Source organism: Engystomops pustulosus, chromosome 3, assembly GCF_040894005.1.
Source record: "Engystomops pustulosus chromosome 3, aEngPut4.maternal, whole genome shotgun sequence".
Lineage (NCBI taxonomy): Eukaryota > Metazoa > Chordata > Amphibia > Anura > Leptodactylidae > Engystomops > Engystomops pustulosus.
The window spans coordinates 94,173,849-94,185,904 of NC_092413.1; the positions used below are offsets into that span (position 1 = coordinate 94,173,849).

Here is a 12,056-nt window from a genome sequence, read left to right on the forward strand (position 1 = left end):
TGGGAAGAGATTGCACATTAGTTGCACATTAGAAAGAACTGGAAGCACAAGATAGAGAGAAAGAATATATGTAACTGCAGAAGCTACAGAGGATCCAGAGACATCTGCAGAGGGAGGACACTGGAGCAGAGACACCTCAGCCTCATACATCAGGTACTGAAGTCACTGCCCCGGCCCCTAGAACTTGTCTTGGATTATTATTACTGTGGTTGCTGTGTGAAATGTTCATACTGTTGAGAATAAACTGTTCAAAGAGACTGTGGAACATGTGCTTATCTATCTGGGCCTTATATCCCCTAAACTACACACCCTCAGAATCCTAAAAGAACTCGCCCCTGCTAGCCCATCGTGGTCTGGCGTGTGTGGCTGTTACATCTGTCTTACCAGAAAAAGTATTTTGCTAGTTATTGTTAAAGATATCTTACTCATTTGCTACTGGCTACCTCTTTTATGATTTCTTCTCATAACTACCATTGATTTCTGAATGCGACTAAACATATGAGTAAGTAGTATATACATTTATCTATACACAAGCGCTTCTCAATAAATTAGAATAGCAGAAATTTTTGGGGGGGCATTCAATTCAAAAAGTAAAACCCATATATTATATTGAGTCATTATAGAGTGAACTTTTTCACGTGTTTATTTATGTTGATGATTATAGCCAACAGCCAAGGAAACACCATAAGTCATTATCTCAGAAAATGACAATACCGTATACACTCGAGTATAAGCCGACCTGAGTATAAGCCGAGACCCCTAATTTTACCACCAAAAACTGGGAAAAACTATTGACTCGAGTATAAGCCGAGGGTGGGAAATGCATTGGTCACAGACCCCCCCCCCAGTATATAGCCAACCAGCCCCCTATAGTATACAGCCAGCCCAGCCTGACCTCAGTAGTATACAGCCTGCCCTCAGTAGTATACAGCTTGCCCCCAGTAGTATACAGCCTTCCCCAAGTACTATACAGCTTGCTCCCAGTAGTATACAGCCTGCTCCCAGTAGTATACAGCCTGCCCCCAGTAGTATACAGTTTGCCCCCAGTAGTATACAGTTTGCCCCCAGTAGTATACAGCCTGCCCCCAGTGGTATACAGCTTGCCCCCAGTGGTATACAGCTTGCCCCCAGTGGTATACAGCTTGCCAACAGCATTAAAAAATAAACTTATATACTCACCCTCCGGTGGCCCCGATGTGCAGCGCTGCTCCCCCGATGTCTGCGCCGCTTGTCTTCAGGCTTCCGCGCCGCTTGTCTTCAGGCTTCCGCGCCCGTCTTCTTTCTTCTGCTGTGCGCCGCCATTGCTCTCTCCCGACCAGCGGCTAGTATGACGCACCGCTGCTGACGTCATACTAGGCGCCGCCCGGGGTAAAGACATGGCGGCGCCCAGCAGAAGAAAGAAGACGGGCACGGAAGACAATCGGCGCGGACGCCTGAAGACAAGTGGCGCGGACATCAGGGAGCAGCGCTGCACATCAGGGCCACCAGAGGATGAGTATATAAGTTTATTATTTTTTAAGTATTTTTTGACGATATTGACTCGTGTATAAGCCGAGGGGACGTTTTCAGCACATGTTTTGTGCTGAAAAACTCAGCTTATACACGAGTATATACGGTAATTAAACCAAAACACCTGCAAAGACTTCCTAAGCATTTTGCAAAGTCCCAAATAGGCTGTGTTCACACGTTGTGTTTGTGTTTAACACATGCGTTTTCAAATGCATTGCAACAGCTGAAGAGGAGATTTGATTAATTACATTATTGTCAGCATTGTGTTTACAAAATGCATGTGTTAACACAACGTTAACATGTACACTCACCGGCCACTTTATTAGGTACACCATGCTAGTAACGGGTTGGACCCCCTTTTGCCTTCAGAACTGCCTCAATTCTTCGTGGCATAGATTCAACAAGGTGCTGGAAGCATTCCTCAGAGATTTTAGTCCATATTGACATGATGGCATCACACAGCTGCCGCAGATTTGTCGGCTGCACATCCATGATGCGAATCTCCCGTTCCACCACATCCCAAAGAAGCTCTATTGGATTGAGATCTGGTGACTGTGGAGGCCATTTGAGTACAGTGAACTCATTGTCATGTTCAAGAAACCAGTCTGAGATGATTCCAGCTTTATGACATGGCGCATTATCCTGCTGAAAGTAGCCATCAGATGTTGGGTACATTGTGGTCATAAAGGGATGGACATGGTCAGCAACAATACTCAGGTAGGCTGTGGCGGTATCGCGGTTTTAACACTTTTTAAACTGTAGACCAGAACAGGCTTTGGCGCTGCGCACGATCGTGCGCGCGCCTACAGAGGAAACAGCAGAGATGTTGCGCGCGCATGGTCGCGCGCAGCGCCGAAGCCTCTCCGGCTCTAAAGTTTAAAAAGTGTTAAAACCGCGATACCGCGGTTTATAACACTAACGAAAGTAAATACCGGCACCAGCTCACATTGAGCTGGTGCTCTGTACTTACAGCTTACCCCTGCCATTCTAAATGGTAAGTTTCCTTTAATACCGTGTTAATGTATGTGTTTTGTAAATGTAATGTTGAAAAACATTTAATTAGGCAAATCTCCTCTTCAGCTGTTGTGATGCGTTTGAAAAAGAATGCGTTAAACGCAATCAAAACGCAACATAATCATGGGGAAGACTGCAGACTTGGCAGATGCCCAGAAGCCAGTCATTGACACACTCCACAAGGAGGATAAGCCACAAAAGGTCATTGCTAATGGAGCTGGCTGTTCACAGAGTAATGTATCAAAGCATATTCATGTAAAGTTGAATGAAAGGAAAAAGTTTGGTACAAAAAGGTGCACAGGCAACTGGGATAACTGCACTCAAAAATTTGGGGGAGATTTACGAGGAGTAAACTGCTGCTGGAGTCAGTACTCCAAGAACCTCTACACACACAGATGTATGCAGAACATGGGCTACAGGTGTCATATTCCATGTGTCAAGCCATCCTGTTCAGATAGGAGGCCCCTGGAACATGGGCGATGCCATTGAAAGTCACAGTGCAACCCAGCCGGGACACTTTGACCCAGGATGCGCGGCCGTGTCATGTCATTTAGCGGCCGCGCATCTTGTCCCGCCAGCATCCAGGGTCCTCTCTGGAACTCACCTGTCAGGTGAGAAGGGGACAAAGGACCATGAATTTATTAAATTTTTACTGCGATTCGCAGCAAAAATTTAACCCCTAGGCGCACCAGGATGTTATAGTGCGTCCCCGGCGCTACATGCTTAGCACACGGCACCAGAAGCAGCGGCAGTCAGCTGTCTATCACAGCTGACAGCCTGCGCTAACACCCGCGATCGGAGCCGACTCCGATTGCGGGAGTTAACCCCTTACACGCCACGGTCAAGCCGCGGTACATAATCCCCTATAGGTCTACATAAAAAAAAGAAAAAAATTATTGCCTGTACAATGTGACATAGCAGATCTGCTCTGCATGGCGCCTCCTTCTCTTCTATGCCCGGCCGTGCGCCCATACAGCAGGTTACCACCACATATAGGGTATCGGTGTACTCGGGAAGAATTGGGTATCAAACTTTGTGGAGCCTTTTTTCATTTAATCCATTGTAAATGTTTAATTTTCCATCCAAAATGAGTGTATTGTGAAAAAATATTACAATTTGCAGACTGCACCTCCATTTTGTTTTAACCCCTATAAAACACCTAAAGGGTTAACAAACTTCTTAAAAGTGTTTTTTCATACGTTGAGGGGTGTAGTTTCCATAATGGGGTAATTTATGAGTCTAGCTATTATTTAGGCCTCTTAGTGTCAGTTAGAAGTTGAGCAGGTCCATCTAAATACGGGTTCTGGTGATTTTACAAAAAATGGGAAAAATGATACCTAAATTCTGAGCCTCATAACATTCTAGTGGAATCTTAAAAAACTATTCCAACATAAAGCAGACATTTGGGAAATGTAAGTTATGAATTTATTTGGGTGCTATAACTATCTGCATCAAAAGTAGAGAATTTAGAACGTTGAAAATAAGGAATTTTTCCAAATTTTTGTCAAATTTAGTTTTTTTTTTCATAACTAAACGCAAAAGATTTCATCCAATTTTTTAAACTAATTTGAAGTACAATATGTCACGAGAAAACAATCTCAAAATCCCCTGGATATCTCATAGCGTTCCAAAGCTGTAACCACTTATAGTGACACAGGCCAGATCTGAGTCCCGTAGGGGTTAATAAAAGATGTGTGCAGGACCTTCCTGCTGTATACAAGGGAAGCTGGAGGACCTCCGGCTTCTCCTTTATACAGACTCCCACGGAATACAGCTGCTAACAGTAAGGTGAGGGAAACAGGGGGGAACTAGAACAAGGTTCTGCAGGGGGGCACTAGAACTAGAGGGGGAGGGGGCACTAGAACTAGTGTGGGAGAAGGGAACTAGAACTGGGGGAGCAGGGGGGGAGAACTAGAACTGGGAAGCGGGGGGACTTGGGGGAGAGGGGAACTAGAACTGGGGCAGCAGGTAGGATTAGGAGGGGAGAGGGGAACTAGAACCGGGGCAGTGGGGGCGCTAGGGGGGAGAGGGGAACTAGAGCTGCAGGCTGCAGGGGGGAACTAGGGGGGAGAGGGGAACTAGAAATGCAGGCTGCAGGGGGGGAACTAGAACTGGGGCAGCAGGGTGGACTATGGGGAGAGGGGAACTAAAACTGGGGCAGCAGGGGGGGGGACTAGGGAGGAGAGGGGAACTAAAACTGCGGGCTGCTGGGGGTAAAAAAGTGGGGGCAGGAGGGGAGGAGGAAGCTAGAACTGGGGCAGGAGGGGAGGGGGAAGCTAGAACTGGGACAGAAGGGGGAACTAGAACTGGGGCAGAAGGGGGAACTAGAACTGGGGCAGAAGGGGGCACTAGAACTGGGGCAGAAGGGGGAACTAGAACTGAGGCAACAGAGGGGGACTAATTTTATTTTGGAGTGCCAAGATCTTATTTACATTATTCCCTGGATATCTCATAGCGTTCCAAAGCTATAACCACTTATAGTGACACAGGCCAGATCTGAGTCCCGTAGGGGTTAATAAAAGATGTGTGCAGGACCTTCCTGCTGTATACAAGGGAAGCTGGAGGACCTCCGGCTTCTCCTCTATACAGACTCCCGCGGAATACAGCTGCTAACAGTAAGGTGAGGGAAACTAGAACAGGGGGGAACTAGAACAAGGTTCTGCAGGGGGGCACTAGAACTAGAGAGGGAGGGGGCACTAGAACTAGTGTGGGAGAAGGGAACTAGAACTGGGGGAGCAGGGGGAGAGAACTAGAACTGGGAAGCGGGGGGACTTGGGGGAGAGGGGAACTAGAACTGGGGCAGCAGGTAGGATTAGGAGGGGAGAGGGGAACTAGAACTGGGGCATTGGGGGGGGCTAGGGGGGAGAGGGGAACTAGAACTGCAGGCTGCAGGGGGGAACTAGGGGGGAGAGGGGAACTAGAAATGCAGGCTGCAGGGGGGGAACTAGAACTGGGGCAGCAGGGGGGACTATGGGGAGAGGGTAACTAAAACTGGGGCAGCAGGGGGGGGACTAGGGAGGAGAGGGGAACTAAAACTGTGGGCTGCTGGGGGTAAAAAAGTGGGGGCAGGAGCACATTATGCATGCAGCACATCTGCCCTGTAAATTCTACATAGCTTTCACTAACGCCTGTACAAAGAGATCATGCTGTAAATCGTAAAGTTCCCAGGATTTTGAGATATGCGTCCTCTATAAATAATGTATAACCATAGGTGACAAGTACAGTCTACATTATAGCAACATGTAAATTGGTACATTATAGATTATTTTGACAGAAAAGGATTTTACTGCTTTCAGCATATTACACTTGTAGATTTATTACACTTGTAGATTGTGCTTTTATAGATCCAATAGAAATACACATAATTGTGCATATAAGAAGTTTCAGTCAATGCAATTATTAAGTAGTGAATATTATTATTGTGCATGGCTCAGCATGGTTATGCAGAGTGATATTTAACATGGACTGAATATCCCCCGTCAGCTGTAAATGGTACAAGTAGTAATGAGCCAATTGTACCTTTCTGGTTGTGAAATTGAGAGGAAAATCCTAGACACAGGATGTAATCAACTGAAAATAGCTCCCCCGGTGTGGATTGCATGTTGAGTTCATCCCTCCACCATGTATCTATTTCTCCTTGGCATAAAAGCTTGCAGCCATACACCTGATACCATAGGGAGAGCTCCCTGCTCATGTGCCTACATTTTGTTTCACTTTGTGTTCGCAAGAACCAGCAGAAAATAGGTGGCCACACATCATGTATGTCCCAATTACCCTGGCTGCCATCTATGGAAATAAGCATGTCTATATCATGGAATATATTGCCAGAAATGAGCACTAAGCAGTAACCTTATATGAGTTTACTATTTGTCCATCTTAGGCTAAGGTTTAATTTTATCTATTTTAATACATCTTATGGACTGTTCCACATATAGCATATCTAGTCTTTAGTGAGCAAAATATAGGTTTTTCAGTGCAAAACCAGTATTTTTTATGAAGCTTTGGGCTACAATACACACAATACGGATAGTGAAACCCCCATTTGTATGTAGAAATGGTTGAAACAACCATGCTGGAACCCTGAACAATCGGAACCGAAGTGACATGAGTTCTGGTTGCTCGGTGTTCGGGCCTTGTTCCTACAGCTCACACTGCGATAGAAATGGGTCACAACAGGTTGGACCCCTTTATTCTGAAAATGGGGCATCGGTGACTGGAGACCAGGAGAAGGCGGAGATACTTAATAGGTTTTTTAGCTCCGTTTATACAATAGAAGAGAGAACTTCTGACTTGGGTGGTGCCAGTGCGAGTCATGCACCCTGTAATATAGTAGACTGGCTGAATGTAGGCATTATCCAATCTAAGCTAAATAAAATCGATGTGTACAAAGCTCCTGGACCAGATGGGTTACACCCCAGAGTTCTTAAAGAACTCAGTTCTGTTATTGCTGTACCACTGTCTAAAATCTTCAGGGATTCCGTAATGTCTGGTTTGGTGCCAAGTGACTGGCGCAAGGCAAATGTGGTGCCAATATATAAAAAGGGCTCTAGAACTTCGCCAGGCAATTACAGGCCTGTAAGCTTAACTTCCATTGTGGGGAAAGTGTTGGAAGGGTTAGTAAAAGACTACATACTGGAGTATGTGACATCAAATAGAATAATAAGTGATAACCAGCATGGGTTTACTAAGAATAGAAGTTGTCAAACTAACCTTATCTGCTTCTATGAAGAGGTGAGCAGGTGTCTGGATGGAGGAGCAGCTGTGGATATTGTGTTCTTGGACTTTGCAAAGGCATTTGACACTGTCCCTCATAGACGCCTGATGGGTAAAATCAGGGCTGTTGGTTTGGCAGAAATCATTTGCAATTGGATTGAAAACTGGCTGAAGGATCGTATCCAGAGAGTTGTGGTCAATGATTCCTACTCGGAATGGTCACCAGTTATGAGTGGTGTACCTCAGGGTTCTGTGCTTGGCCCTCTACTATTTAATATATTTATTAATGATATAGAGGTAGGAATTAATAGCACTGTGTCTATTTTTGCAGATGACACCAAACTGTGTAGTGTAATACAGTCTATGGAGGATGTTCATGGGCTGCAGGGTGACTTGGACAAACTGAATGTTTGGTCATCCACTTGGCAAATGAGGTTTAATGTGGATAAATGTAATGTTATGCACCTGGGGGCCAATAATCCAAAGGCAAAATATGTCCTTGGGGGAGTAAATCTGGGAGAGTCCCTTGTTGAGAAGGACCTGGGGGTACTAGTAGATCATAAATTGAATAACAGCATGCAATGTCAATCAGCTGCCTCTAAAGCTAGTAGGATCATGTCATGTATCAAAAGTGGAATGGACTCTCGTGATAGGGATGTAATATTACCACTATACAAGGCACTGGTTCGGCCACACCTGGAATATGCTGTCCAGTTCTGGGCACCGGTCCATAAAAAGGATGCCCTGGAGCTGGAAAGGGTTCAACGTAGAGCCACAAAACTGATAAGGGGTATGGAGAGTCTTAGTTATGAGGAAAGATTAAAACAACTAGATTTATTTAGTCTGGAAAAGAGACGACTACGAGGGGACATGATTAATTTATATAAATATATGAATGGTCCATACAAAAAATATGGTGGTAAATTGTTCCAGATTGAATCAAATCAAAAGACGAGGGGGCACTGTCTCCGTTTAGAGAAACCGAAGTTTAATCACCGGAGGCGACAGGGCTTTTTTACTATGAGAACTGTCAATCTGTGGAATAGCTTGCCTCAGGAGCTGGTCACAGCAGGGACAGCGGAGAGCTTCAAGAAGGGTCTAGATGCCTTTTTACACCTAAATAACATTGATTGTTATGCTATATAGTATTGTTTCCCCTAAATCCCTTCCTCATCCAATCCCTACCCTTCCTTGGTTGAACTTGATGGACAAGTGTCTTTTTTCAACCGTATAAACTATAAAACTATAAGATGAGTTTAATGCATCCAACTCGCTACAAATTTGATGCAAGTTATACACATCAAACTCCCTTGTGTTTAAGAAGCCTGAGATTCCAACCCCCAGCTTAACGCATTAATAGGGATACATGACCTATACATTGACTATCAAATATGCTTGACATATTTTCAGGGTTTTGAGTAAACTAGGTTTGTAAAGCAATAAAAAAAAATATTTATTTAATTTTCAAATAATTTTTGCATAGAGTAATTGTTTTTTCATTCTTCACATTTTGTTGTTTTATTACCACTTCACAACACGGTAACATATTGGGGCAGATTTACTTACCTGGTCCATTCGCGATCCAGCGGCGCGTTCCCTGCGCTGGATTCGGGTCCGGCTGGGATTTAATAAGGTAGTTCCTCCGCCGTCCACCAGGTGGCGCTGCTGTGCCGAAAAGCATCTGAACGCGCCGGAATTCGCAGAGGCCGGCTGAGTGCAGGTAAGCGCGTCCTGAGCGACACATTTTCCTTTCTTAAATGCGGCGGTTTTTCCGAATACATCGGGTTTTTGTTCGGCCACGCCCCCCGATTTCCGTTGTGCGCATGCCGGCGCCGATGCGCCACAATCCGATCGCGTGCGCCAAAATCCCAGGACAATTCAGGTACAATCGGCACAAATCGGGACAATCGGGAAAACGCGAATCGGGCCCTTAGTAAATGACCCCCATTGTCTATTCTCTATGGGAAATTTGGCTGTTACTGACAGCTGGCTCATGATCTCCACTCCACTGCAATGATGCTATATTATACAATATATGAAATCAAGCTAATTCATTTGACTTTCTTACATTGAGAACATTTCTGAAAATAATTGAATCCTTCCCATAGGGTTTTCAATTTTACTCTACAAAATTGAGAAGTGTAAAAAGTTTCATTGTAGGGTGGACCCCTACTATAGCCTTCTGTATATGGAAAACCTTTCCATGGACACTGAAAAGCTAAACAATTGTGTAAATCACATAGACCTAACTGCGTCATTATTAACACTGTGGAAAAATCTGAAATGTCTAAATGAAGGAAAAGCAAACAGTCAGCTCTTAGAAAAGAAGAAATGATGTGGTGACTGCCTTCTTAATAACGATAAACATCCTGAATAACCGTGAGAAACAGTTTATGAAACACATGTAATCTAAACTAAACCCTACCATTATGTAAAGGCAAAGAAAGGGTCTTTATTTTATGAAGGTCTAAGCTGAAAGGAATGTTACAGAGACCTGAAACTTATACACTTTTAGGCTAAGCTGCAACAGCTGTTATGTAAAAAATGCACTTATATTCCAGGATTGTGGCTGGACTTCCAGCACAATCCTGAGTCTCCTTAATCTACCTCAAACTACTGTGTTCTGAGACCTCTGCATCCCCAATTGCTATCTACCCCTTTACCTCAGTTTTAATATCTAACCAGAAGTCTTCTACTGCTCTCATTCAGAGCAAAGGGGAGGGGCTGTGAAACAACCTGACACAGAAGGTGCCAGGTGAAAATATGGTGAAAGGTTCCCTTTAAGGTCCACAAGTAGGTGGCAGAAGCAGAGTGCAGGGATCCTCTATAGGGCATGTGATGTTGGCCAGCATCTCTCCGTCCTGCATAATATTTCCTCTCTCTGCAGCCTGAGCTTGTATACTTCCTGACTATACAGGACTTCTTCTTACCTGGAATGACTTTTTTTTACTTTTGTTAGTTAATCTGCATATTGGAATACTGGTCAGAAGTATACATTATAATACTTCTTATTTTTATGTTTTAGGTGATGAAATCATGCAAAAAAGAAGCTCTCAGCCCTACAGATCAGAAGACATTTTGCAGTTGTAATAACTCAGGTAAAAAAAAATTACATATGAATATTTGTTTTTTTTTCATTCTTCTTTAATCCCTTAAAGGGAACCTGTCACAAGGGACAGGTAGCAGAAGCATTATACCTGCATAGCAAAGATCCCTTTCTGCCTTCTCTGAGCATTTGCATTACAATATAATTGTGTGTTTTAACTAACCTAGCTTCCTGACTGAATCCTGTTGTGAGTCTCGGGTTTAAAAATAAAAAATGTGTCTTGCCTGTGCTGCTCAATCACTCCTCAGATTTCAGCCCCCACCTTTCTGCTCCTCCCTCCTGCTCCTTCACTCACACATGGACATAGCTGACATCTGTGGGGGAGGGAGGAGCTGTACACAAGCAGAAAGGTGGGAGCTGAGAGCTGAGGGGTGATTGAGCAACACAGATAAGGCACAAGTTTTTTTTTAAATGCATCCAGACCAGAGCACACCCCAGCGCACACCACAGGATTCTGGGAAGCCAGGTAAGTTAAGGAGGAGTCACTTTTAATATCAAGAAAGCAGTGCAGAACAGTTGAAACCCCCCACAAGTTGGGCAATACACCAATCAGAGAATCTATCAGGCATTTTGTCCCTACAGAAGTCTCATAAAAAGAAGATGTCTCATAGAAAATCTTGGCATTGGTTGAGTGGGATTTATTTTGTAAAGCAAGAAATTGCTTTGGCCTCCAAATTTTTATTTTCAGGAGAGATTAAAGAAGAAAATGCAACCCATAATTTGTTACTCTAGAATGCAGTAAAGTCCCACACATGGTCTGTAACTCCTGTAGAAGTGCACTGTAAGGGAAGGAGAATCTTGGGGGTGGATTTTGCTGGAACAGATTTCCAGATGCTTTGTCATAAATGCTGAGCCACTAAGACAATAGCGTATTAAAAACCTCCAAAGAATAGCACCATTTTGAAAACTAACCCTTAAAGGAATACAGTAACATTATTTTTTGGGTCGCAGTACCCGGTTGATTAACTTGTGTTAACTTTTTGGAGGGGGGGGGGAGAGTTACAAAAAATATCAATTTTATAGTTGTTTGTTCTTTACACTGTATGGTATATATATCATATTACCAATGTATATAGGTATTTTTTATGTTTGACTAGTTTTGCAGAATAAAAACTTATTTGGAGAGATGGTATCATGATGGTGTAAATGTGACCTTTTTTAATCATTTACGGTATTTTTTGTGTGGTTGGATGTGCAAAAAATTATGCCTATATTTACATAAAATTACCATGACTTATATTTACATAAATAAAGCAGATTCAAAGATTTTTTTAAGAAGGAGATGAGGTGAGAAATGTGGGATGTGGCTTGCAACTCAATAGTTATTCTTTCGCAGCAGACTTGTTAGATTAGGCAAATTGTGGATCCAATAACCAGTGTTGGGCTGAGCAAGCAGGGTACTAGAGGATTCTAAGTTGGGCTTTGACTCCAACAGAGAAATACGCTTAAAGTTCCACTAGAAAAGAACCAAGTTTAGAAGCAATGGGGGTCAGAGGGAAGAACTGTTCAAGTTGCCCATGGCAACCAATCAGCTCAGCTTTCATTTTTGCACAGCTGTTTATAAGATTATAGATGAGATCTGATGGGCAACTAGAACTGTTTTACCTCAGACATTTCTGACAAATCTCTCCCAATGACTTCAAAGTTAGCTCTATTGTATGACTTAAGGGTTTTATCACATACAATCTAACAGGTTGTTACATTAAAAGAGAAA

The 12,056-nt window shown here is 43.6% G+C and overlaps 1 protein-coding gene across 3 annotated transcripts in view; it reads left to right on the forward strand.

Moving 5' to 3' along the window:
- The window catches only part of SGK1 (serum/glucocorticoid regulated kinase 1), a 132,445-nt gene that overhangs the window by 77,333 nt on the left and 43,056 nt on the right, over positions 1-12,056 (forward strand). For 2 of the 3 annotated variants that reach the window (XM_072141484.1, XM_072141485.1), the window contains one exon: positions 10,262-10,334. In XM_072141484.1, the coding sequence (XP_071997585.1) occupies positions 10,262-10,334 (73 nt within the window). Of the gene's footprint in view, positions 1-41; positions 154-10,261; positions 10,335-12,056 lie in introns of those variants that run through there. The other variant, XM_072141488.1, reaches the window with a different exon arrangement.